General features: G+C 42.0%; 1 protein-coding gene across 1 annotated transcript in view; it reads left to right on the top strand.

Annotated features, from left to right (window-relative positions):
- The first annotated feature begins 448 nt into the window (after positions 1-448).
- sdk2a (sidekick cell adhesion molecule 2a) overlaps positions 449-25,616 on the top strand; it is an 86,219-nt gene continuing 61,051 nt past the window's right edge. Inside the window, exons 1-2 of the mRNA XM_062438241.1 lie at positions 449-605; positions 2,312-2,314. Coding sequence (XP_062294225.1) covers positions 449-605; positions 2,312-2,314 — 160 coding nt within the window. The remainder of the gene's footprint in view (positions 606-2,311; positions 2,315-25,616) is intronic.

Below are 25,616 nucleotides of genomic sequence, written 5' to 3'. Positions count from 1 at the left end.
CAAAACCAACAAACAAACAATAAATAAATGCACTGATCATTTTTCTTTAATCAGTGGATACATATATAACATGAACATTTGGTTTGGCGCAAAAGCTGCCGTCACCCTCTGAACTTGGAGACTGTACAGTCACCGTCCCGTTTTTTATTCGTCTTTCTGATACATTCCGTGGCACCTCGGATCCGTAAGTAGATGATGTCAATATTTCGTCTCGCACACTTGACAGCCGAGCAAATTCAATTGGACTGACTCCGCCTTGCTCATGCGGGACTTGTCCACAGGCTTTTCATACTACCGCGTGCCTGTCTGCATGCCTGGTGCTCTCTGACGGAGTGAGCTCTCCTCACACTCCCCAGTCACTCACCCTCATCACCAGTGAGGAGCAGTCTGACGCACAGGACCAGCAGCAGCCAGGACTCTTCCCGGGAGTGTGTGGCCGCCGAGCAACATGTTCCCAGCGTGGAGACGGGGAAGACGCACCGGGGGCTCAACGGTGCCGCCGGGGACCATGGTTACAGCTGGACAGACTGGACAGGTCGGACAGGTGTGGGTCTCCTGTTGGATTCTGCTTTCAGCGACGTGTATCCTCAGCGCTCAGGCTCAAGGTAAGATTTTTTTTTGTTCGCATAGTGTTGCTACTATTGTTGTTGGTTGGTGAGGGGAGCGCGCAAGAAAGTCTGTGGTCGGGATAGTAGCTATTAAATGAAATATATGGCAAAAATATAAGGCAAAACTGCTATAAACGTGTGATTTAATAGCTATGGTAATACAGCCAAACTTAGATCAGTTATAGTAAAATGTCTGTCGCACACTGAATGAAATTGTTAAATTATTTCCCATAAATAACAAGGTGTGAAAACTGTGGCTTCAACCTCTCCCATGTCCCCTGATGTAACCATAAGGCCACTTGCATGCTCCAAACGCTTTGGGAGCACAGCCTTTTGCAAATCTGAGCTCTAATATTGTACAACTTGCTGCCAAATGCGGGTTGCAATAAATGAGCCCACAATGTCACTGTGAGCAATTTCTAATTCATTAAAAAGTCGGCAATTCAGCATTTTGCTCTAAAGAGTTATGTGTCTCAATATGTGACTTTGACGAATCACATATTCATATTCATACTACTTCATTAACAATTTTACAGTATGTTTCATTTTTAAAAGGTGGATGATTAACAAGTATTGTTACATGGTCATCCTGACATAAAATAAGTGAATTATGTCAAAAGACCAGTGGTCCTTACTGAGAGACCCCAAAACAAATTGTGTCTCTGCCTGTAGACTGAGCCGCCCCTGCTGCCTATATGCCACCTGAATAGCTTAGCAGAAGCAGTCATTAACTTGTATGAATCTGACTATGAGACAATCAAGCAGGGTCTTTATTTGAAGGCTGTATTACATTTGCTTAATGTCCACTTTTACACTCTCACTTACAGGCTGTGTGAAAGCAATGTGCATGGTGCAGAATGAATAAATCACATGTAGTTTCACTCACGTCCAGCACAATCTGATATGTGGATATAGGCATGAACATGAACTACACTAATCACACAATTACTGTGAAATTGCTATGACTTGTCACTTGTCATCTGTCAGTGGATAACCTGTGCCTCTTGACTAGTGGGAAGGTAATGAAATATACAGTAGATGGTAGATAAAGACACAAAGCCAGTGAAAGACAATCATTCCTGTTCCCATATTTTATCATTGGAAAAACATAACTGCCAGTTTTCACAAGAAGTGAAGGTAAGTTGATAATGGACAGAGTACATCATGTGGGCTTACTGGGCTATGAATTTTAACAGCAGTTTTGATGTAAATTCACATTAAATGGCATTTAACCGTATGCTTAAGAATTCAACCACAGGGTTGTGATTTTATCACAGAGGGGCATGCAGAACTGCAACAGAAAATGCCCATTTGGCATACAAATCTTTGAGGCATTTAATTCAATAGGTCCCAAAGGGAAAAAAAATCTCATATTAGAAGTTGATTCATATGGGAAGTGGCTTTTCTATGCACTCCCCATCTTATAATCACAATGCTCAGTGCATCAAAGTGCTAAAAGCAGCATAATCCCTTTGCTTGTTTGTCTTTGAACAGGTCGCATTGCTCTAAAGTGCTCCCAACCTTATCTGAAAAGAGTCTCAGGCGTCTCTTGTTATGCAGGGCACAGTTCCTCTAGCTGTTATTACCATCCTTTTCCCGGGGTAACATGCCTGGAGTGTATGAGGATCTGTTGAGTGCTTCTAGGTTACTTCACAGGGTTTTACCTTACCTCCCCAAAACAGACCTCTTTCTCATCAATGCAGTTGGTATTCAAAGCCCCATGAATATTTCCGGCTGCGCATTAGCATTGGTGAGAGATTCACTTCTCTGTCTGCCTGCTCTTTCAATTGAGAAGGACCTCCTCTATGGCGCACAATTGCTGCTTTAGGTTTTTTAGCGAAGACGCAGTTGCAGTCTTTGCAGGCGGTCCTCTCAGCCGCCAGAGAGGTCTTGTTCTCCTAAAGTAGGAGGCAGATCTCATCCTCATGGGGCATCTGTGTTTGCAAATGACTGGCAGAGTGGCTGTGCCTTTGCATAAAGTTAGAGAAGGTGTAGTCACTCCCTGAGAGCAGAGGACCTCTGAGGATGTCATAAATTAGGCGACACACAGGCACATCAGGCCCCCAGGGAACCCAAGGTGGCATGTACTTGTTTTTCAGCAGGTTCCCACTGAAGATCCTGCTGTGTTTAATACTGCTGGCTGTTCCAGTGCTCAAGAGGATACCTGATAGAGTCCCCGGGGGAACCTTTCTCCTGCCACAGGCTACTCTCAGCAGGCCTTTTTAAGACTCATTTAGACCCCCTCATCGAAATACCAAGTAAATAGATGTGAGGTTTTTGTATTTATTCACCTCATAGCGCTTTCTGTATCTCCTCACCCCTCCTCAGAGTCTGTGCTGCTGAAATCCATCCCTGTGTTTCGTGTGAGTGACTGTCTTTCTATGCGCATCTTGTTGTGTGCATCTATCAAAAGTGTGTGTGTGTGTGTGTGTGTGTGTGTGTGTGTGTGTGTGTGCGCTTGGTGGCGCTTATGTTCCTGGCTATTGAGCTTTAATCTAGATAGCAGCATTGACATTCTGCCAACCGGCAGCTGCTATAATTTTCTGGACGTACGTTATTATGCAGCTTGACAGCTGTCAGCCATTTCCAAATCTTTAAATCTTATGATAATCCACCATGCTTACAAAAAAGCATTTGTTTAAAACACTCTGAATCCTTGTGTGATTAAAACTCCCTGCTCTAATGCAGGCATCAGATCATAATTCATCTACATCAGTGACACACTAACACACATGGTCGTGCAAACACATCCACGGTAAGATAGAAAAATCAATGCGTACATGATTACAACTCCATCAAGAGAAATATAATACAGTTTTAATGGAATCAAAGGCATCTCCCAGTTCCAGCAAAGACAAACCCTATTGGCTGCGCCCACACATACAGCACTCTATAACAAATAATAGAAAGCTTATCTGTTTTGCATGTAGCTCCACAAAAGTAGATCTACATACGCACATTGATGCCAGATTTGCCCCAGGCATCTGATTTTAGACATGATAATAAATCCTAAGCCCTATAGGTGATGAAATTATTGCATTTTCCTAAACTTAAAGGAGTTTAATCTCGTCACAAGTCCCACATGGGGCACAGTGACGTGAGACTGGGAGTGCTGTAACTTCTCAGTTACCATGCCATAATTACACACAGTACATATTTATAACATATGTATCTCCCTGTTTGGTGAAATGTAGTTAATTAAACATGTTTACTGCTCCAGAGAGATAACAGATGTCTGCTGAAATTTGGACTAAATACTTGTTTTCTTCACAACATGGCCTGTGCCGAGAAAGACCAGCTAGTAGCTTGCACAGCCTCAGGTGAAATGCAGTGGCAGCCTGACTTCCAAATCAGACTCCTCGTGTGTCTTCAGCGCCTGACTCCTATGTCTGGTTGGTTGGCTGCTTTTTGTCTGCCAAATGCTGTCAACACATGTTTATTCATGTTGCCACAGGATACTTTATTCACCAAGATGGAACATATCACCGCTGAATTATATATATAAGGAAATAAATGTGCTCACTGGCAGCAACATTTGAAATAAATAAATGAAAAAGCCTGATACAATTTCTTTTTTTAATGGTAATCTATCAGAAAAGAAAAAAAATGTAAGTGATTCAAACCTGTTTAAGGGTGAAAAATGATTACAATCTACTCTATTGTTGAAGAACAATAGGGCTGCCATGCTGTCAACGTTTCTTAGCTTCAGGAGGCCTTTAATTGGCTCAGTCGAGCAGCAAAACTGTGTTTATAGTTCATAATGGAAATGTAATCAAATTAACTAGTACCGCAGGGTTTTGGCATTCGCCCCTTGCCCAGTAATTGCCATTTGCCCAAAGGGCTATGGTAATGGCTATTTGCATGGAGCAAAGAGTCCTATCTCCCACCATGTTTCTGTCATGCTGCCATATTAGGGTAGCTGGCTGAAATGATGACTTACTATGCAGGAGTTTGGTTGTGCCATGCTGTGTTAAGCACTTATTACTATTATATGAATTTGTGTTAAGACTGTTATTGGGCTGAGTGGGCAAAACCTGGATTGTTTTCTTTAAATTATAAGTTTGAGAAAAGAAGGTATGATGCAACTAGTGAGGTAAGGCAAAATGTTCAGCCCAATCCTTAGCTACAGACAGCTCTTCTTTGTCTTACTGGGTGAAATATACATTTTCGGAAAGGTAAAGGCTACTCAAATTAGAATTTTTCAATAATAGCAGCATTGGCTGAGGAATCAAGCCCTTCTTTTGGGGCCAGTTTTAATCACATAGCTGAGAGTGCTTTTGTTTCCATGTCTCCTTGTTTACTGATGAGACTGAGGGGAGAAGCGCTGCAGGGGAAAACAGACAAATTCTTCTCATATTAATTCTCCTGGCTAAAAGTCTAATCAATGTGACACAGGACTGGGAGGCACCTGTTCTACTATCAAGAGCAAAACAAATAATTGTCTCAAAGAACAAGCTCTGAGCTGGTGAGCTGGGACAAAAATTGAAAGAGGGAATGACCTTGGAAAGGGAGGAGGATGCAAAGTGGCAATATATGTTTGATTTGTGTAATATCATTTTGACAAAGGAGCAAGAAGATGTTGTGCATTCTGCTTCATCAAAGCATCATTCTAAGGAGACATTTGAGAGCCCTCAAAATGGTGTCAATACTTTAATCAAGGGAAAAAAAGGGAATGTACTGATGCAGTATTCTTGGACCATACATCTGTCTTCAAGCCCCCAAGCTGTTCCATGTAAACATTTAAACAACACAAAGGCAACTCAAGGAAAACTGTGGTGAGAAACAATGCTTTTTACAGAATTATGTGAGCACTGAATCTCTGCTCTCATTCAGCTTGCCCCTCCTGGGGACTGGTGAGTGTATTCTTGTGTTGTGAATAAAATGGCAAAAGAGACAGAGAAATGGAGGAGAAACTGTGGTGGGGGTGGTGGGCCTGTGTTTTCTGTCTTTTCCGAGTAAAAACAACTGGTCGTAACAATCCATTTTCTTTGTAAGTTCACATGAATGAACTCATATCTTGACATTCTGCTCCATTCTTCTGCTGACCTCAAACCAAACCAATCACAACCCTTTGGTTATGATGCCTAACCACCACCATCAAGTTTCCCTGCAATAAGTGAGAATGTGGATATATGCCAATAATACTGTCTCACTCAATACAAATGCATGGGAAAGGAAATTTAACAGAGTCAACTGAACAACTAGCCTCACAACATATGGAAGTGAAGAGGACAGAGAATATGAGAACATGCTTGTTTTTTGCTTCCAGGGTGCTATGTCACTGCCTGCCCATTTGCTCATACTGACAACTTTTAATTTAGGTGTTTAAAGAGGTTATTTTTTGTATAAGCACCATACATGGAAGTGAGGTCAGGGTTCAGCTGGTTTGCACGACTGGGTGGATGGATGAACTATTTCAGATTGTAGCATACTTCCTGTCAACGGGCAGGGTCTTGCCTGGAAAGAAGGAGCCTCTATGCTCTCCGTCTGTAGGGCTGAGTTTACTGCTCTACTCAGGCTGTGCTTGGCAGCAGGCCTACCATTCCCGCTAGGGGGCCTGGTGAAATGTCTCTAGCTGCATCTCTATGCCTTGTGCTCAATATTGATTAGGACCAGTGCTGACTCTCATTCCCCGTGGCTCTGTTTTTGGATACATGGGTTTCTGTATCATGTTTGACATCACTTTTGTTTCCCAACACCTGCCTTCTCCCTATTCCTCAGACAGACAAAGCTCCACATTAGACTAACCTTCCCCACTGTCACATTTTGACAGTACTCTGCCTTAACTGTAAACAAATGGAAATGAAATAAATCTAATGAAATCCCTACCTACAATCTCATCTGCCAGTGCTTTTGTGTTTGATGATAAGGAATTCCTGCCCAGTGCACAACACAGAGTAGAGCTGGTTGTCGTTGTAGCATGGCATCACTTTAATGTACACATATCTTTGATCACTGTCCTTGCCTCTAACATCAGCAGAGTGTCAACTAAGAGGTGTGATGCTGATGGGAGCTGACAGTGGCACTGCAGGCCTCTGCTCTATGGTTCTTGTCACATCTGGATTCCCTCTCCTTAGCCCCTCAGCTCAAGCCATGGAAGCGCTTCAGGTGTGAGACTGAAACCATATGGAGGGATTCAACCTCAGTGTTTGTCCAACACTGTATAAAAGGCAGCATTTCTCTCTTAAGAAAAATGGTATGTAACAAGATAAACAAAACAAAGACAAACTTCCACCTGATGATTTTTGTGATAAAGGTTTATTTTTTATTGGGTGACAACATTTAACCATAATAAAGAATTGACTGGTAATATTTAACTTGAGTACTTAATCGAAACATATACAGTGAACAAAGGCTCCAGAAAAATAGGGGTGTTCGGAGAACTTGACTTCTTGAATGATACAAATTATGTAAGTGTGCAGCGCATATGAAAATCAATACAGCCTTCTATATGCTAACAGAATTAATAGCTGTGAGGCCATTGAGAGTCAGTGTTTGACAATGAAGCATGAATCCACCAATACGCAAATCGAGTCTGCCGTGTGTTTCTGCCTGGAATGATTTAGGATCAGTTTGGGAGAGCTCCTCTGAGGATAAGCAGGAAGTCTGTGGTGCATTGCACCTCTGAAAGCAACCAATACTGACAAGGATAAAAGATATCCTGTGCAGATAAATTTGCCTATTTATTTTAATTTCAAAGGCAGCTTGAAAGAGGAATCCAATAAAAGTGCCTTTATTGCTTTAATGCATGTTAGCAGATGCACAAACATGCACAGAGTAAAAGTGTGCTGAATATAATACGCAGACACATTTTCTCCCTCTAACACATGCATCTACACACACGCACAGATTGTTTCATTATCGCTAAATGGAGCTTTCTCAAAAGACCAAACCAGTATTTGAAAGCTGTTTTCAGCACAACTAATGAAAGTGGGGCACAGCCACGGTCTCTCATGTGAATAGACAAAATCAGAATCAGCTTTTTCAGTGTGAAGCGTCATGTTCTGATGGTCCTCTGTGCAAAATACTTTCCAATTGAACCTGTCTCCCTGCCATATAACATTTGCTGCCAACTGCAGTGAGGTAGCTGAGAAAAGGGGGAACAGAATGAGAAATGAATATTGCTATGGATGGTTGTGAGAAGGCATATATGGATGGAGGGGCGAAGGGGGGCAGTTGGGGGACTGGGTGGGGTATTGATGGGGGAAAGAAAAGAGAGCGCTGCATCAGTGGTGTAGAGATTGCTGTGGTGTACAGTAGCACAAATCCTAAATTCTGTGCAGATCCGACGGTAGCTAGGAAACAGCTGACAGTAAAATGGGGGGATCAAAGGGATTAGTGTGCCCAGTTTGAGCCCAAACAGTAACCCTTCCACTTCACCCACTGCCAGCCTTTTTATACATTCACCCCTGTATTTCAGTATTGTGCTTGGCCATCTGTGGTTATCGTCCCCTGAGTCTAATTGTTTAATTTGGAATCACCCTTTTACACACTATTTAGTTCTGACATCCTCTCACAGACAGGCAATATGTAGAAAAAGGTCACTGTTTCAATTGAAGGGGAAAAGGAGGCTGAGTGGAATGAGGCACCACTCCAACACACAGGCTACACAAAAATACATATGCATATACGCAAGCAATCCGGACGAAACAAAGATATTGCATTTTAGGGAAGAGGATGCACATGTCAGACACAATCAGTGCTGCCTTTTGTGATCTGAGTGAAATTTCCTGTCACTGGGGCTTGAGAAGCAGTCTGTTTAATTCTGCAGGGGACTGCCATGTCCCAAATGCCTCGGTCACTGTCTGCTCTTGTCTTAGAGCCAGAGAGACGTACCTAAACAATCGAGCCCAAGCTTCCCCTGTTGGGGACATGCACCAGGAGGACTTCTGACAATGTTGGCCCCCTGTTTTCCCATCGGAGAAGCAGCAGACATGTGAACACACTCTAGGCTGACACAGAGCTTTACCTAAGAGAGTAAAGCCAAATCGGATCTACATCACATGTGACATACATATGATGGTTCAAAACTGATTTGTGATGCCTGACTTAGACGGGAGCATTACAGCAGCAACAAAGGCAGGGATGGCGCTTGTTGTTGTCTCTTTGTGAGCAGATACTCCATGTGGACACATGATGGCTGCAGCTGCTCTGACTTGTGTTGCTGTTGCAGAGGCCTGAGGATAAATTTCAATGTCATTGTCCTCAAAGCGTGCACAAATTGCTGGTCAAGCTATTTTAATTTGGGAGTGGGGGGCTCACAAAGAATAATTTCCATGTTCTGTGAAAGGGAATGTTTGAGCACGTATCTTATTGTAGCTACGCTGGACATTCTGTGCCTGTGGGTAGAGCAGAAATGGGAGAGTCAGTAGGATTATATCAGTTTAATGAAGTTGCTCTGGCCGATGTTTAATTTCATGAAATTCAATTAAAAAGCTTTATTTCCATTTCTGTAATCATTCAAGGGGTCATGGTCATTAGAATATAGAGAAGGAGTGAGGAGAAATAGAAAAAAATATATAAAATGTGTTCTTTGAGTGCTTGTTATGCAGATCCACTTGTGTCTTTCAAAATCTTCACAGTGAGTATTGTGGAAAAAAAACTGTCATGGAAAACTGAATTGTAGGTAGGTAAAAGAAATGACTGGGTTTGTATGGTATACAAAGCTATAAAGAAGTATTCTGTTAGACCTGGACAATAGACGCAATCACTTTAGCAGAGCAACTACCTGCCTCCTTTTAGCTTTCTCTGTGGGCCCTGTTCCTGATGCTCTGATTTTATTGTTGAGGCGCCTGTTATTGCTATATATGTTAAAGTAGACCAAGCACTTCTCTTGCACTCGCTGCATTAGTGAGTATAGTGAAGAAGAGAAAAAGAGACACTGTAAATGACAGACAGAACATGCAACCCACCAGCCTTCTTACAAACACAGACTGCAGAGCTGACATATGCAAACTCAAGGGGTGGCTGTGTTTAAAAGCTTTAATCACACCACTGCTCAGAGCCCCAATGTGGCATTGCACTCTGCATCATTGAAAGCTTGTTTTATTAATGTTGTCCAGAGTGAAGTATGGTGGGATAGTGGGGTTGGGGGGGAATGCATTGTTCTGTTGATTTAAAGTGGGGTGGAGCAGAAACAATGGCCATGAAAAAAACATGGCAAGGCTGTGAGAAGCAGCCAACATCCATTACTTTAGAAGGCACGGTGCCCAAAACGGTGCATGAGAAAGTGGATGTATAGTAAAGAGAAAAAACATTTTCACATGATTGGTCTTGGTGATTCTAGTGAAAGCTATATTTATACGTCAAAGTGTACAGTCATGCCACTCTTATTTTAAGAGTTGATTTTTCCCAGATGCCAGTAATAAAGAAAGACTTGACTCCTGTGCTCCGGTTGACTCTGTAGAAATAGTTCATCATGTGGTTTATGTGACACATACAAGACAATCAAGGCAAAGTGTGCTGTTTTTGAGTGAGTGGATGAAGTTAAATCTTGCGTGAGTGCCTAATTACTCTCATTAGCAGCCAACATTCACACCAGTTATTCTGCACAATTAACTGGCTGCCACCAAGATGTTATGAGGCAGAATATTGCGGTGGGTCAATGGAGAAAAAAAAGGTTGCAATTAATTCTCACTTAAATTAATGATTTCATATTTCAAAGGCTGGTACAAGGCTGGCATTTTTGCTGAGATTCCCCAAGGGGGACCACTGATGAGTGTTTTTGTGTGTGTGTTTGTGTGTGTGTGTGTGTGTGTGTGTGTGTGTGTGTGTGTGTGTGTGTGTTTTTGTGTGTGTGTGTGTGTGTGTGTGTGTGTGTGTGTGTGTGTGTGTGTGTGTGTGTCATGAGGAAATGAGGAAGAGCGCACAGTTGATGGAAATCAGAAGGCATTGTTGTTTGACAGTAGGCACCTTTGCAGTGATTGCCTGTGTTATTAATTTGTGAGATGAGGCAGGCTCCTCCAGCCTCTGATGGTTACGCGCTGCATTAAAGAACTACTGCTATGAATGACACTAAGGACTAATGAATATGAATACATTTATAAAAATAGGCACAGGCTCCCCTCTCAGTGCAGATTGGGAGTGACAGTCACATTGGCTGGGCATGGTTGATGAGAGAGGGAACCGCTGCCCCTGGAGATGGAGAATGTTGCAGGGATCAGACAAACAATCCACACACACATAGACAGGCACACACACTCAAACACAGATGACTACCCCAGCATGACATTCAGAATGACAATCTTGTCACCTCGTGATAGTACGTACTTACTGGACACAAATGATCTCATATATGAAAGCCTTGGTCTACAGTTCTGTTATGTCCCTGAAATAATAATTATCCCAATATTCATCATCATTCATCTAAGGGCAATGATGGCCTAAAGGTTAGAAAAGCAAACTTGTGATCAGAGGGTCACCGGTTCAATCCCTCAGACCAGCAGGATGAATCTCAGTGGGGAAAAGTGAAGAAGCAGCACTTGTCCCTCCCTCACTACCAGCACTGAGGTGCCCTTGAGCAAGGCCCTTAACCCCACCTACTTCAGTGGAGCTGCTCAGTGGCCAACAGATAAGACTGTGTTTGTACTGCATTTCTAGGTGTGAATGTGAAAAGGAAAAGAGAGCATGGATCTCAGTGAATTTCCCCTGAATAAATATAGGTTAAAAATGATGATGTTCGCATCATTCTAGGCACATTAGAGTGATAGAGGGGTAAAAAAACATTCTTGTTTAACATATATTTTAAAATATTGAAAAAATTCTGAGCCAAAACTTTATTTCAATGCTGATATATTTATTTGTTTAATTTATTTAAACTTTTTTTTTAATGTAAACACCAACGGGGAAAAAGTATTTTGCATGCATATAGGCTATATTAGCAGCAGCGACATATAGGCTAATAACATTAGAAAAAGAAAAATGAGGGTGAAGAAAGATAACAGAGGGAGGATTTACACGTATTTCTCTCTGGCCCTGAAATTTCAAAGACATCAAGCCACATCAGTTACCCTGCAAGACCTTCCGCACCCACATACTTGCAACAGATGCAGTCGATTTTAGCCCCAACGTTACATTAGCAGTAGAGCAGCAGTGAGTTGTAACTTTGTCATATACCGAGGATGAATATCACACAGTGTTAGCAATTGATAATGGACTAATGACCTCTCTGGCTTTAGACATCATCGAGGACTTCACTTGATGGAAAGTCAGGGGAAAGCATCTGTAAATGTACTTTTTTTCCATTTACATACCTAAATCTGAAAAAATAAAGGCACATATTAAAATCTGACGTAAAATACATTTAATAAAATGTAAAATATAGGGCTATACTTTCCAATATAAATATATCATTAAAAATGTGTTTAAATGCCAGTAAGTATAAATAGATAAGCTAAAATATATAGTTAACTAATTAATGACTATAGTAATCATGTGGCAGTTAAAAGTCATTTTGTTTGTTTACAACATTTCAAAATGTGCAAGTTGGAGCCCATTTCATCTGGCTCTCTCCATCAAAGCTAATTTCTCCATTTATGCATGATGTCACTGTGACTAGATCATGTATTAATATGTGCAAAATAGCAGGCAGGTGTGTGGCTTGAAAGAGGATTTCTGTTACTTTTGAATATCCACAGGTGTCATATTGTTAGCAAGTGATTTATGCCACACAAACAGTGCATTTACATTCCCTGTCAACCAATTTATTAGACTGTTTCCTGAGGAAACAAAGTGGATTAATTTATTGTCATTAAGGCACAATTAATTACTTTCCAACTGACTTTGGGGACATGAAGATATGTCAATGTATCCTTCTGTGGTTGTAGTTTGGCATTTAAGCACAGTCATTACCTTACAAGGCCAAAATAATGAACACTAATGTTAACTGAAAGGCAGTTGTTCATATTGCATCCAATATACAAGGAGGAAAGCTTTTAGTGCTACACTTTTTTTTCGTTTCTTTTTTTTTTTGCTGCTGCTGTTGCTGTTTGAAACTAGTATCAGAAATATGCAGTATGGAACCTTTTTTTCCCGTCTTCTCAAAGAACCATTTTCAGTAAGTCATCTATCACATATGCTGACCATCTCACACAGGCTTGTTTTTCTAACGATGTATTTCATTTTTCTATTTGTCGACATCAAAAGCTGCGACCTAAAAAAACCCCCCAAAAAAGTCCACAGTCATTCCACCACACATCACCACAGAAACTTTACTGGGTGTGTTCTTTCTTTAACACAGATGAGAGATGTGGAAAACAAGAATATGCAAATGTGTTCATCTGTTTCCCTTTGTAGGTGACAATTTTAATTGATTAATTGAAGATTGAAGATTTGATTGGTTGCAGCTTCATAATCCAAGATGTTATTTGTCAAGCTGTGCAGTTGAGGTGCGATAGTGTGACTGTTTTCCAGCGCATATTTCCCCTGAAAGTTAATGTGCTTATTTTTTGCAAATTTGAAGCACAAGCAGGACCAATCCTTCAAAGATTTGTGAAGGACTTTGATTGAGATAAGTGATATACTCATTGGCTCTGACAGACGTAACCTTGGTGAGTATTAGCTGGCAGCCACTTGAGGAGCATGGCAGACTGTGAGAGCTGGACATTGGGTATGACTGACACTATGGTGCTAACCTTGAGCCAGGTTCCTGTAGAGCAGCGGTTCAGTATTTAAGGCCCAGAGAAAACTCATTGAGCATCTGACTTAACTGGGTTAGACTGCACCCATGGATGCAAGCCATCAAACTGAACTAATTAACAACTGAAACAACCTTGAAAGCTGCAGACAACAGTGTGTTCGTAGCGTTTGCCCCACCACCACTCTCATCCCCCCACCATTTCTGGTGTGCTATGTGCTATGCTACTCAATTCATTTGTTTTGCACTTGAACAACAGTTACTTTATAATCTTTTCTCACCAGCTGAAATTAGGTTAGAAGTACCTTTCCATCAAACCATTCTGTTGAAAATTGGAGAGGCATAAAAGACAGATAAAAGCGCTGCATGTTGCCCCTGAAAGAACATATTGGTTTGTGGGTTCTGAGGCAGAGAGAGAAAGAGAGAGAGAGAGGGAGAGAGAGCAGATGTATGCGCAATCTCAGAAAAATGCTTATCACTTTCTAGGACGCTTAATGGAATGAATCATTAAATTTACTTGTTATTTGTATGTTGGCATGTCTGTGTCTGTGTTGTTGCCCTAGAAAGTGAATGCCTGTGAACATAATACAGGTTCAGGAGGCATGCTTTTGACTTATTCTCGCATGAATCGAAAGCAGCAGAAAGATTTACTCAAAGGGGAAACTCATCAAATTCTGTCAGATTTGAACTCTCTTACCACGGAGCCCCAGGGAGTCTGTTTGATTTCCGTCTGATTCAGCAACGCTGCCATTTTCTTCTGAGGGTAGTTTGGCATGAGCTGCTGCTGGAGGTCAGGGGCCAATTCAACGTTATTGAATAATAAATAAATAGAAATGTGTTCTGGCTGTAGCTGATCCCTGTTGTTTCTTCTCCTCTCACTTCCCTGTGCAGACAGACAGCAGCTGGGGCCTTGTATTCGCTGTAATGGCCTGTATATATGCACGGTTTCATATTTCAATCACTGCCACGGCAGCAGAAATTGGTGGTTTAAGATGAAGTTGAAATTGGAAAGTGGCTATCGTGCCTGCATGAGGAAACACATTTGAATCCCAGTGGAGAAGGTGCTTGGCAGGTGCATGTGGAACGTAGACTGACAAGTCTTTAGGAGTAGAGTTAAAGTTGGAGCCACAAGTGCTTTCAAGCCATAGCCAAATGATTTTCCAGCGGAGGTCGCATCAGGGACATGAGATTTGAGGAAGTATTTCATAATAGCCCCATAATCAATGATTCATCACTGGAAATATTAATGAACCATAAATGATGTATTGGACTCTGATGAGGTAGATCTACAATCATAGCGTTAAATGTCACAGGGCTGTTCATTCATGGTAATTAGGTATTTGTAATAATTAATGTTTCGTGTTATTTGGCTATAAATTCTGTGCAGAAAATGATATGCCAGTGCATAATCATTTGGTTTTGTAGTTGTGTAGTAAGGCTATTGAAAATGAGTTTAAGAGTTTTACCTTTTATTTCTTGCTGTCACTTATTTCTGTTACTCACGCAGTCTCTCCTCTCTGCTACATTAACGGAATATTCATTATGTGGCTAATAGTAGTGCCTTTGAAGAGGAATGATCATATTTAATTTTCTCGCCTGAGAAGGAACAAGTCAGTGTGAAGAGTGTGTAGGAGAGGAGTGTATGGGAAAGATAAAGGGGAGGGAGTGAGAGAATTAGATCAATGATGAATAGAGCGGCGGAGGGGCATGGAGTTTATGGACAGGCAGGGGTGAAGGGATGGTGGGTGGAGGGGTTGAGATGAGTCTCCAGATTACAATATGATTATATCAGGCAATCTGCTTGATAACATTGATTGACCTGCACCTGTGTCTCCACAACTCCTCCATCTCTCAGTGCCAGTACAGTGTATGAGGGTGCATTGTTCTCTTCCCCACATTGTGCCTCCCCTGCTTGGAGTCTTTTTTTCCTTTACTCTTGGCAAGAGAGGATCAGATTATAAGGGAGGGAAAAAACCAGTAGCCACAGCGGTATTTCTTCGCTCCGGCAGCTGCAGTCCCTGGCTGCGTTTATCGCTTTATCGATTACCATCACAAGGCAGTAATTTGCCGGGACTTACAGGGACATGATTAAAGATCCGCAAGCGATGCATGGTGGCTCAAGTTGGTGCCAGGGTATCATGTTGATGAACACGCACTGACATACGTACACACACAGACATTAACACACTAACCCTGGTGAGCAGGGTGTGCTGAAGGGAGGGGGGGCAATGGGTGCATTCCTGTCATAGACATCAATGGCTTTAAATCTCCTGAGCTAACCTTTTAATGCTCTCAGATCCTTATGGCTGGCTGGATAATTGATTGTGTTTGGTCTAATGGGATTAAGAGGCAGTAGTGGCCTTGGGCTGGACACAGTGGCGGGGATGGCAGCAGTGGTAGTGGATTGGAAGATTGAAAGGCGGATAGAAGTGTAGAGTGAATGGTGCGTGGATTGAGTTGGGACAGAGGTGTGTGAGTGAGAAAGACGGAAAGAGTGAGACAAACAGAGACAGACAGGCAGGGCAGAGTCAGAGAAAAGCAGCAGATCTGAAAAAGACTGAGAGGATAAAAACAGGGTGGATAGATAGCTGCAGGTCTGCATCTCAGTCCATCCCTAATTAGCTGTATGAGAAAACCAGGGAGTTGATGGTATCCCCAAGTGAAAAGCTTGTTAGCGTAAGAGATGCTATCTGCCGGCTATTGGTTTTGGCTGTGTTTTGCTCACTGGGTGAGTCATTGGGTCTGCGGTGTGCAGTGAGATGAAAGCAGCGGGAAAATGAGAGCCAAGGTGGTGAGGCCCATCCCCCACGTATCACCCGGGATAAAGCCTGTCCCATCCTTACTTATCAACAGCCGCTGTGCTTTAGCTTCATCCCTTATACCAGAGCTTGTTTGAATGTGTCAGTCTGCTAGCCCCCCTTTCTTCTCTGAATTATTTTTAACTTCCCTCCACACTTGGGATGAGATAAAAGGAGAGGTTTGTGTGGGAGAGTAGGGAAGGATGAGGCTGCGGTTTGTAAATTTTTCCTGGAGTTTTCACAGACTGCGTGTTGCCCTGTATATCGCAGCCCTGTGACTGGACTCCCTAGTCTCTTTACACAGCACATGGTTCTATCATGAGTGCACACACAGCACAGAGCTGTCATCATCAGTGCCAGTTTTCTTTTTAGTTTTTAGCATCGGGCGAGTGCCCGAGGGCACCAGCCAATTTGCCGTGCTGGGGGGCTCCAACGTGAAAAAAATGAAAAATGTTCATATTTTTTGTGGTCAGAAACAGCACATGCAACATTTATAAAGCATTTATTCTTATTAATAAGAATATGACCAATAAGAATAAGAAAATAGTAGCTGCTGCTGTACATCTTTCAGCACTACAGAAGCGTGGAGAGCGGTAAGAAGAGAGAGAGAGAGGGATAGAAAAATACATTTAAAGTGCATTTTACTAATCCATCCCTTTGTAAGAAATAACTAAATGGCAAATGTACTGCATTTGTACAGCATCTATCTAGTCCTCTGACCACTCAAAGCGATTTTACACAAGAAGCCACATTCACCCATTCACACACATTCATATGTTGATGGCAGGCTGCCATTCAAGGTGACTTCTCATTAGGAGCATCTAATGCATTCACAGACAAGGCACAGCCTTCAGGGGCAATTTGGGGTTCAGTATCTTACCCAAAGTACACTTCAACATGCGGACTGGTGCAACCGGGAATTGAACCGCAGATCCTCCAATTAGTGGACAACCTGCTCTATCTAAGCACACCTCCTCACTGCTATTTTTTATTTTCATTTTTTTAAATTTTGAGATGAAAATGAAATGATCATCCCTTAACAAAAAAGGAGGTCTACAACACCACTTATCCTCCCCTTTAATGCTTCCATCTCTTCCCAGGAGATTTAACAACCATTCACATTTGGCCTTGTGTGACAACTCCAACGACTGTCATTTACACTTGGCCTCAGGTGACTCCAACGGTCTTATCGACCGTCATTACAACAGCCAGGAGCATTAACGGACCAAGTGATATCAATGACCTTGATAACAACCCCACTGAGGTTAAATACCTGGGACTCCCATCAGTCAGAACATCCAGTCACCCTCGATCCAACCTTACTTGGATAACCATGATCTGAATGACTGAGAATCTTTGCAGATGAAAATCAAATCACTATTCTGTTTTCAATTCTTTATTTCCTGTTTCTCTAAACAATAGGAAAACAAAAACAACCATAATTTCTAATAGCCAACACATTTCAATACATTTTTTCGATGTGCTACTCATGTTACATTCACATCATGTCACCTGGCTCTCTCATCCACTTTTTGAATCGGTTGCTTACAACAGTTGTTATTGCGTTACTGGCTTTGTTTTTTTGGTATACAGTATGTGTTGAATATATATTTTGTAGACGTACTCTGTAATGCTTTTGCATGTAGTCCTCATAGAGGCCATTTATGATGTAAATAATGATATTTAGCATGACGTGTTGCATTGAAATATAAGTTGCATTAATGCAGTGCATTTGTGCCCATGAGTATCTATGGTGTCAGTTTTTTGGTTGTGTCTTATATTTTTCTGTAGTAAGTGTGTCGAGCCTGTACTTCAGCAATAAGTTCATGTAAATCAATGGTCTTTATACCCATAGTAAATGTTTTTACATGTAAAGTGGGACAAAGGTGGTCACCCTAGGGTTTCCACACTGTGTTAATCTGGGCCTGCCTGACTCTCCATCTATGTTGTATACAGCCAGACAGAACCTCATATTATAGGGTTAACAGGGTCTGTCACTGCCGGATTGTTGGCTCTATTCACACGTCCAGTCAGCCAGATCATGTCACAGATCCAGGTTTTGTCTCTAGTGAATAGAGAGGCTGCTGCAACCCACCGGCCTTTTATGATGGGCCACATTTTCACTTGGGCTCAGAATATGCCAGGTCAGGATAACTGTTGCCATTTTGGTGGGCGGTGGAAGGCATTTTGCCAGCCAACTGTGGTGAGAGTAGGGTAGTGAAGCTAAATGTGTTATTGTGCGTATGTGTGTGCGTCAGTGACAGTGTGAGTGTTGCTGAATGAGAAACAAGAAGAGAGAGTGCAGCAGGAACAAATGAGGGAGGGTATGAGAAACAGTTGATAAACCCAGTGTTTATTGAGTAGGCAATGTGTGCCTGCATATGCTCTGGTGGGAATATGAGAGAGTATGGGGGACTGTGCAGCACATGAAAAATCATCCTGTTTGTTTGCGAGTTAGAGAAAATGTGTCACTCTGACCTGGCTCTCTGCCTATTCTTGTCGAGGAGACGACAGGTGAGGGGTTGCTATGGTTACCTGGAGTAGGGGTAGGGTTGGAATGAGTGGTTTTGTATAGTGGCCTCACAATTTCACTCTTCAAACTTTTTTTTACGCCTCACATCTTCTACTTTTGTTTAGGTAATGGGTGATATTGTAGCGCCATATGGGTGCAGCAGGTGTTACTAGTAGCTGAGTGCCAGTCTGTGCACATAGTGGGTGTTAGAAAGAGCTATCAGTCAGCCCCTTTCTCGCTCCATAGAGACTTCCCAGAGAGCTGTGTTGTCCCTACATGGGCCAGATGCTGCCTTGGTTTGCTCTGCTGCCCTCTTTCCTCTCTTCCCTCGTTCCCAGGCCCACATCAAACACGCGCAGCCCATTTCCCCCCACAGCTCTAAATCTCTTTAATTCCATCATCTGTTGCCCATTGAGGGCAGCAATTTAGTCTTTACGCAGCATTTTAGTGTGCCATTAAAAATTCTGTGAGGTTGGTGGCCAGGCCCTGTAGCTGAGAGGTGGCCAGTCTTCAAACTGTGTCTCTGTGTCTAACCTCTGCATTGCCATCCCTCGGGACACATCCAACTATAAAGATAGTGTTTGAACAGCTCGGCCTGAACACATAGAGAATACATTACGAATCCCCCACATGCCAAGCTCAGCCACTCCATCATGATGTCTCTACAACATTCACATATTGTGATAACGACTGGGGCCACACTATGTACGGGGCTGTTTGAGTAGTAATCAAGTAGTTAGTTTTTTTCTCTCTCTAGAAGTTAACCACTGTTCAATATCTGGCAACCATATCAGATCTGACCTTAACTAACATTTGGAAAGGAAAGTTATATGTGCTACTGGATGAATTTTATAGACACTAGTTTTATGTACTTTCCAGCAATTTTACCATTACTTTTACAGTGATTGGAAACTGGCTGTGCTCACTTAATGACTTCCCTATCTCCCAGATGGAGAGCAACACCCACACTCAAAACAATGACTGAACAATGACTTGCAAAATAATTCTGTCACACAGAATTATACCAGTATGAATTGTTTACATCATTACAGCCACAGCACTCTAGACTAACCTGAAACTGATCAAGTTTAATAAGCAGGCAGTTTTGCCCTGAATTGAGTTTGGGGCCCCTGAGGTCAGGTTTCACAGGTTCACTCCTCTCAGCCACTCTTCTCCTCTAAGGTGAAAAAGAGGCTGTGTCCTTAGCAGACCTGACATTGACACTAAGAGTTATTGGCCTGTCTTAATCAGAGGAGTGCCTTGAGACAGCAGGGAGTCCCTATGCTCGGTGTAGATCTGACCTGTCCTACTGCCCTGCTGCCCAGCTCTCCTACTGATTGCTACTAAGTTAGAGAGGAGGGCATTTGCAATTTTTTTTTCTTACCAAGGTCTTCTAGATAAACATTAAATAAATAAATAAATAGAACATTTTTTTGTTTAAGACTTTATACAACTACAGTGATCTGCACCCTAAAGTATTCTCTTCTGCTGACATCAATTTAGAAACTGTAAATCCCTCTGGTGATCTGAAAAATGAAACTATAGTATCCAGACATGGACATGCTTTTAACCAGGGTCACAATGACTAGATTAGAGATGGGTGTTAAGTGTCCCCTGAAGGAACAACACAACCCAGGAATACTCTGTGAATGAATCATAGCATATATACAGGCACCATCATCAAATAAAAAATGAATCCTTTTTTTATCTGCAGTACTATAAGAATCATTCCCTCCTGGCCTACTGAATGTATATGTTTAAGTAACTATTTTTTGTGCTCTTATCACACTGCATTTAACAGGATGGATGCAAAATGTGTTATATTACATATTATTCATACCACTCTAACACAACAGAGAAGATGTTTATTGTTGGGGAAAGAGAACCTCCATTCATCTGTTTGATGAGATTATTATCAGTAAATATTTCCTGTCTCCCTATTTGCTCTGGTATCTCATTGGCAGTGGCATGTTCCCATCTGGGAGTGTTTTTCAACCGGTATCTCACGGACAAAGATAAACACTGGTGTTGTTTGCTGGTGAGCCGATGTCAACACCAGTGATGTCACTGATACCCATTGTAACAAACAAAACCAAAAACAATGATATGGGATTAGCTGCCCGCTGGTCAGGGACAGCCCAAGGGTAGCAGTGAGATACAGGCCTGTATAGCCTTTTGGTTCAGCACATCTTGCTGACAGCTGTCTGTCCACATGTCAGCCAGTAAAACCAAACTAATCCAAGGCTGCATGACACCTCCAACATACAGAAACAGTGACAGTAAGGAGAGCAACAACATGTGCCCCCTCCCTCTCACTCTGCAAATGCTAGGTGCTGGATTATTTGTGGTGTGGCAGATCATCCGCAGCCCTCTCACCCACCCAGTCAGCCTCAGAGGTGGATTAAACTCCTGGTAATCTGAATGTGTGTGGTGACACATGTCAACCATGGGATGTCTAGAGAGAGGAGTCTGGGTGAATTAGAAATGGCTGGGTAATCCAGGCTATACAGCCCTAGAGTCTTTCAATTCAGTCTCACACTAACCTCCAATCACCTCAGAGACACACACACACACAAAGACACACACACACACACACACACACACACACACACACACACATACACACACACACACACACACACACACACACACACACACACACACACACACACACACACACACACACACACACACACACACACACACACACACTCACACATATGTAGGCACATATTACACACATACGCAGACATTCATGTACATGGGCCCGTGGGGTTCCTTGACATTACCTCCCTGACATTACCTCCACAGCACAGGCCCAGCCTGGGATTCCTGTCACATCCTTCCATGGGCAAGACTCACATTTTCATTATGGTGGAGCCAGTGGCATTGCACAACCTTTTTCTCCTCTCTTCCGCTCCTCGTTTCGTCTTCATCACCGTGTCAATCATCACAATGCTGTCACTCTGGATCTGTCTCTGAACTAAGCTGTCTCTGAGCTAAGATCCAGACACACTTGAGAGACTGAGGCAGACTCCTCACCCAGATGCTTCTTACTTTAAGTTGTACTAGTGTTTCATTCCTTTCTGCCTCTCAACACTTCCCTGCATTTTTTTTTCCTTTTCCCAGATTTTATTTTATTTTTTATTTTTTTACTGATCTAATTTAGAATATTTCCACATATTAGATGAAGCCTGTACATGCGGAACAGAGTACACATGGCCAGGGAATTGAGAAGTGCAAATAATTCCCTCATGTGGAAAGGCTGCAATTAACTGGGGATGTCAGCCTTTGTAAAATATAATTGAGTTCAGGACGAAATGAACGTCTCTAATCCGGCCGACAGAGCACTGTCAATCAGCGTTCCTCGCATCCCCAAAACCAACTGTCATGCTTGTTTATGTCTGTCTCTCTACTGAAATTTTGAACACTAATGCTCTAGCAGCTGCTTCTTTTTAATGCGTGGGTGACTGGGTGACTTTGTGCATGTCCAATGGGATCGGGATGTTGCACTATGGAAGACACTGGACATCTGTTTTCTCTGGTCAGGCTGGAGATAACATTGTGCACTCAGGCATGGTGTCAAACACCTGTGTGACTGAAGAAACATTTTCTCCATTACTGAGCATAAATCGCCTCTTGTGACGTGCAAATGATATCAACAGGGAATGTAGCTATTAGCATAGCATGGCTTCACCTCAATTCTAAGGGGTCAAATAACAGTCAGCCATTCAGCTGTCTTTCCAGTCAATAGGTGTCTTCCTCTCCCGTAGCTACTGTATATGAATTACCTTTCTCATCATTGCACTGCTGTGCAAGTCATCTTCAAGACATTCTCATGGAAATGTCAACCATTTTCAATCCTCAAATATTGCCTGTCACAGAAAAAGGATGAGTGTTGACCTTAAAGTGTCTGGATAAATGAGTCCACTTAGAGAACAATCATTTTTTTGTCCTCTTTAATTTCTTCCTACCTGTCTCTCCTGCAGCGACAGCTGCTTCAGGCTCTGATCTGTGGCCTTTCTCTAATCGACCCTCTTACTGAGAGGTTGAAAAGGTTTGGGATTACATCAGATACTACAGTGTCACTCAAAACAGGCCTCTGTGACTCTGTCAAGTGTGTGTCACACAGTTCAGCTTTTGTGTGTGTAATGGTTACTTTTCAAGGGCCTCCTCAATGATCCCCACAGACTCACAACAGGCTCCTATGGAAATAGATTAATTACAGGGCGGCCTACAAATACCTGCCCACAGCTGTGACAGCTTTGTAAACGCTCTTGTCTAATCAGCTGGAGACAGAGAATGGTCACTCAGCACGACCTCATCCCCAGCCTGTGGCTGAAGGCCCTCTAGTCAGAGATTAATTACGTTGAACTCTCAATGCTGTTCACTGCTAACGGATGCTGTCATCTCAGTGCTGTCAACAAAAAGCAGTGGTTCTTCACCTCAGACACCTGTGGACCAGTTTTGATTGAGAAAAATCTCTCTGGTCCTCTTCAAACCCTTTATCTCTTAAGATCTTTGATCTTTTACTGGACTAGATTTACAATTGATTGTCTGCTCCCTGTGCTTGTTTCACTATGAATGTATGTTGTTATGTGCACTGTGTTTTGCTTTCTCTTGTCTTGGGGGTTGCTGAGCAGGTCAATGTAGGGTTTGTTGTTTTTTTTTGTGAGTCATCAAGATAAAAATAAAGTAGATGTTGTTCTTAATTCAGCCTTCTGAAGCCTTGCACCAAATATATACTCTGTCCCCCTTTACAATAGATACTGAATTGTGAGTTATTACAAACAACAGATGCACAAATATCCAATATGATTTCACTAAAATACCTAATAACCATAATTATTTGTGTTCATTCCTGAAACTCAATCTGAAGTACTTTGCAGTCTCTAACCTGTTTTCCCAGGCTCTTACATACCATATGTTTGTTTTGAAACAAATTTCGTATCTGGTGCTTCAAAATTAGATACTCAAGTCTGAATATTCATTTAATATATTTAGTCTGCATTTTCTGAAATACGGAGAAATGCCTGCAGCATTGTTTATGAATCTGAATAACCCTAAAATTACAGAATACAGCAGGAATACAGCGTAATACCCTGGTGTACCTCTAGGAACACCTTTGTAATTATGCATGTGTGTGTGTATGTTGTACCTGCTACATTTTGTTTACATATTACATTTTGTTTACATATTGTTTGTTTGCAATGTATTTCAATTAGAAATTATACAGTGTATCTCGAAGCAAAAAGACACACTGAGACACAGACAATAGATTACACTACTGAAAGACGAGATAGTGTTACAGAAAGCTCAGATGAGACAACATGACCTTAGAGACTGAACAGGCTCCCAATCAGACTAACCTACGACTTGCTTGGGAGCCTGACATCAGTTGCAGTTAGTACACATAGTGCTACCTTAGTTAAGGTCAATGACAAGAACGATTGTTTATCCCTATCTCCTACTATAAGAGATACAAAATCCTTTTTACAAGTGGATAGGTTAAAAGGAATGTGTGTGACATCTATTTATAATAACCTGTTAAATGAAGATAATATGTTTTATGTTGTTATGTATGTCATGAGCACATGACCATTTTGGTGGGGTTTGGGGAGTCTGGGGGGTGTAATACCCTGCAACATTTCGTTTACATATTACACTTTCTTTACATATTGTTTCTTAGAGGGGTGAGGCTAGAAAGGGCAAGGAACAGTCTGAGTTGAGAGTTGGGTGAAAAAACAGAGAGACACTAAGCACCTAGTGTAAATTCAGGACAATCTGTAAATGACTGTTGCTCATCAAAGTTAAGAGCCAGGGTTTTTTCTCTTATAGTCCTAAAGCCACTGAAGTGTGTTTCAGGGGTGCATCTCATGACTTCACACTGTGTCATGTTACAATGTAACATAGAGACAAAGGTTTTGATGCAAAAAAATAAATCCTGCTTAGTGAGGTTTCTCTTGAAGTTACTGATGAGACTACTTAGAAAGTACTGAAGTGGTTAAAATATTTGGTCATTGTTAAATTAGAGGACTGTATTTAGAACACACTGATAAGAGCCAGTTAGTTTTAGTTGTAACCACGAATAACATGAGTAAGGCTAACATACCTGAACTAGTAAGTGGAGAAGTCGTTGAATCTTGTGTAATTAATGTTAATGAAACCCTAAATTGCCACGTATCTCGTGACAAAGGAGGTTTCCAGTCCAAGTTACTGTCATTAATAGCAAATAAATGGAAGACTTTAGCTGATATCACAGGCTTGCTTAGCCCTACTCCTGTGCCACCCACCGCTCCAGATTTGAAGGCAGAGCTTGTGAATGCCATCTCCTCTCTAGTTAAAAAATGACAAGCCACACCTGCGGACAGAACTTCACTTGTTCTCAGGAAGTATGAAACCAACTCCACACGGAGAAGAGGAATATGATGCCTGGATGGAACAGACCACCCACATGCTGGATTAGTGGAAGTGCTCTGATATCATCAAGAAACAGAGAATAGCTGAGAGTTCCTGTACCACTGCCAATGAGTATCTCACGGCTCTGGAAACAGCTTTTGGAGCCCCAGACAGTGCAGCTGATCTCATGGTGAGGTTCCATAACTCACTACAGTACGAAGGTGAGGAACTGTCAGCTAGACAAGCTATTGCATACAGTTAATCATAAAGGTGGAATTGAAGTGGATGACATGAACCGAGCATACATTGAACGGGTTACAAGAGGCACCCTGTCTCATGACCTCACCGCCCTTCAAATAAGAATGACTTACAAAATCAAGCCTCCTCCACTGAGCTGCATCAAGACATAAGAGAAGAGGGGATGATCCTTGAAAGGCTAAGTGTATGGAATGTTACTTCTTCAGCTATGGTTAGGTATGTGGAATGTGCAATAGCTTCAGTTTTATCAGTTCAACTACAGCCTGGACCAGTACCCATCATAGTAGAGAAGGGCTTATGAATGATGTTGCACTTCTGCTTTCTGCCTCTGTAGCTGCATCAGAAAGTGCACCACAGCATGTAGCCCAGAACCACAGCCAGAAAACTAAAATTCACATGTATGTGGA

The sequence above is a fragment of the Scomber scombrus genome, chromosome 18 (genome assembly GCF_963691925.1).
Source record: "Scomber scombrus chromosome 18, fScoSco1.1, whole genome shotgun sequence".
Taxonomy (NCBI): Eukaryota; Metazoa; Chordata; class Actinopteri; order Scombriformes; family Scombridae; genus Scomber; species Scomber scombrus.
This window is presented reverse-complemented; position numbering and strand designations above follow the sequence as displayed.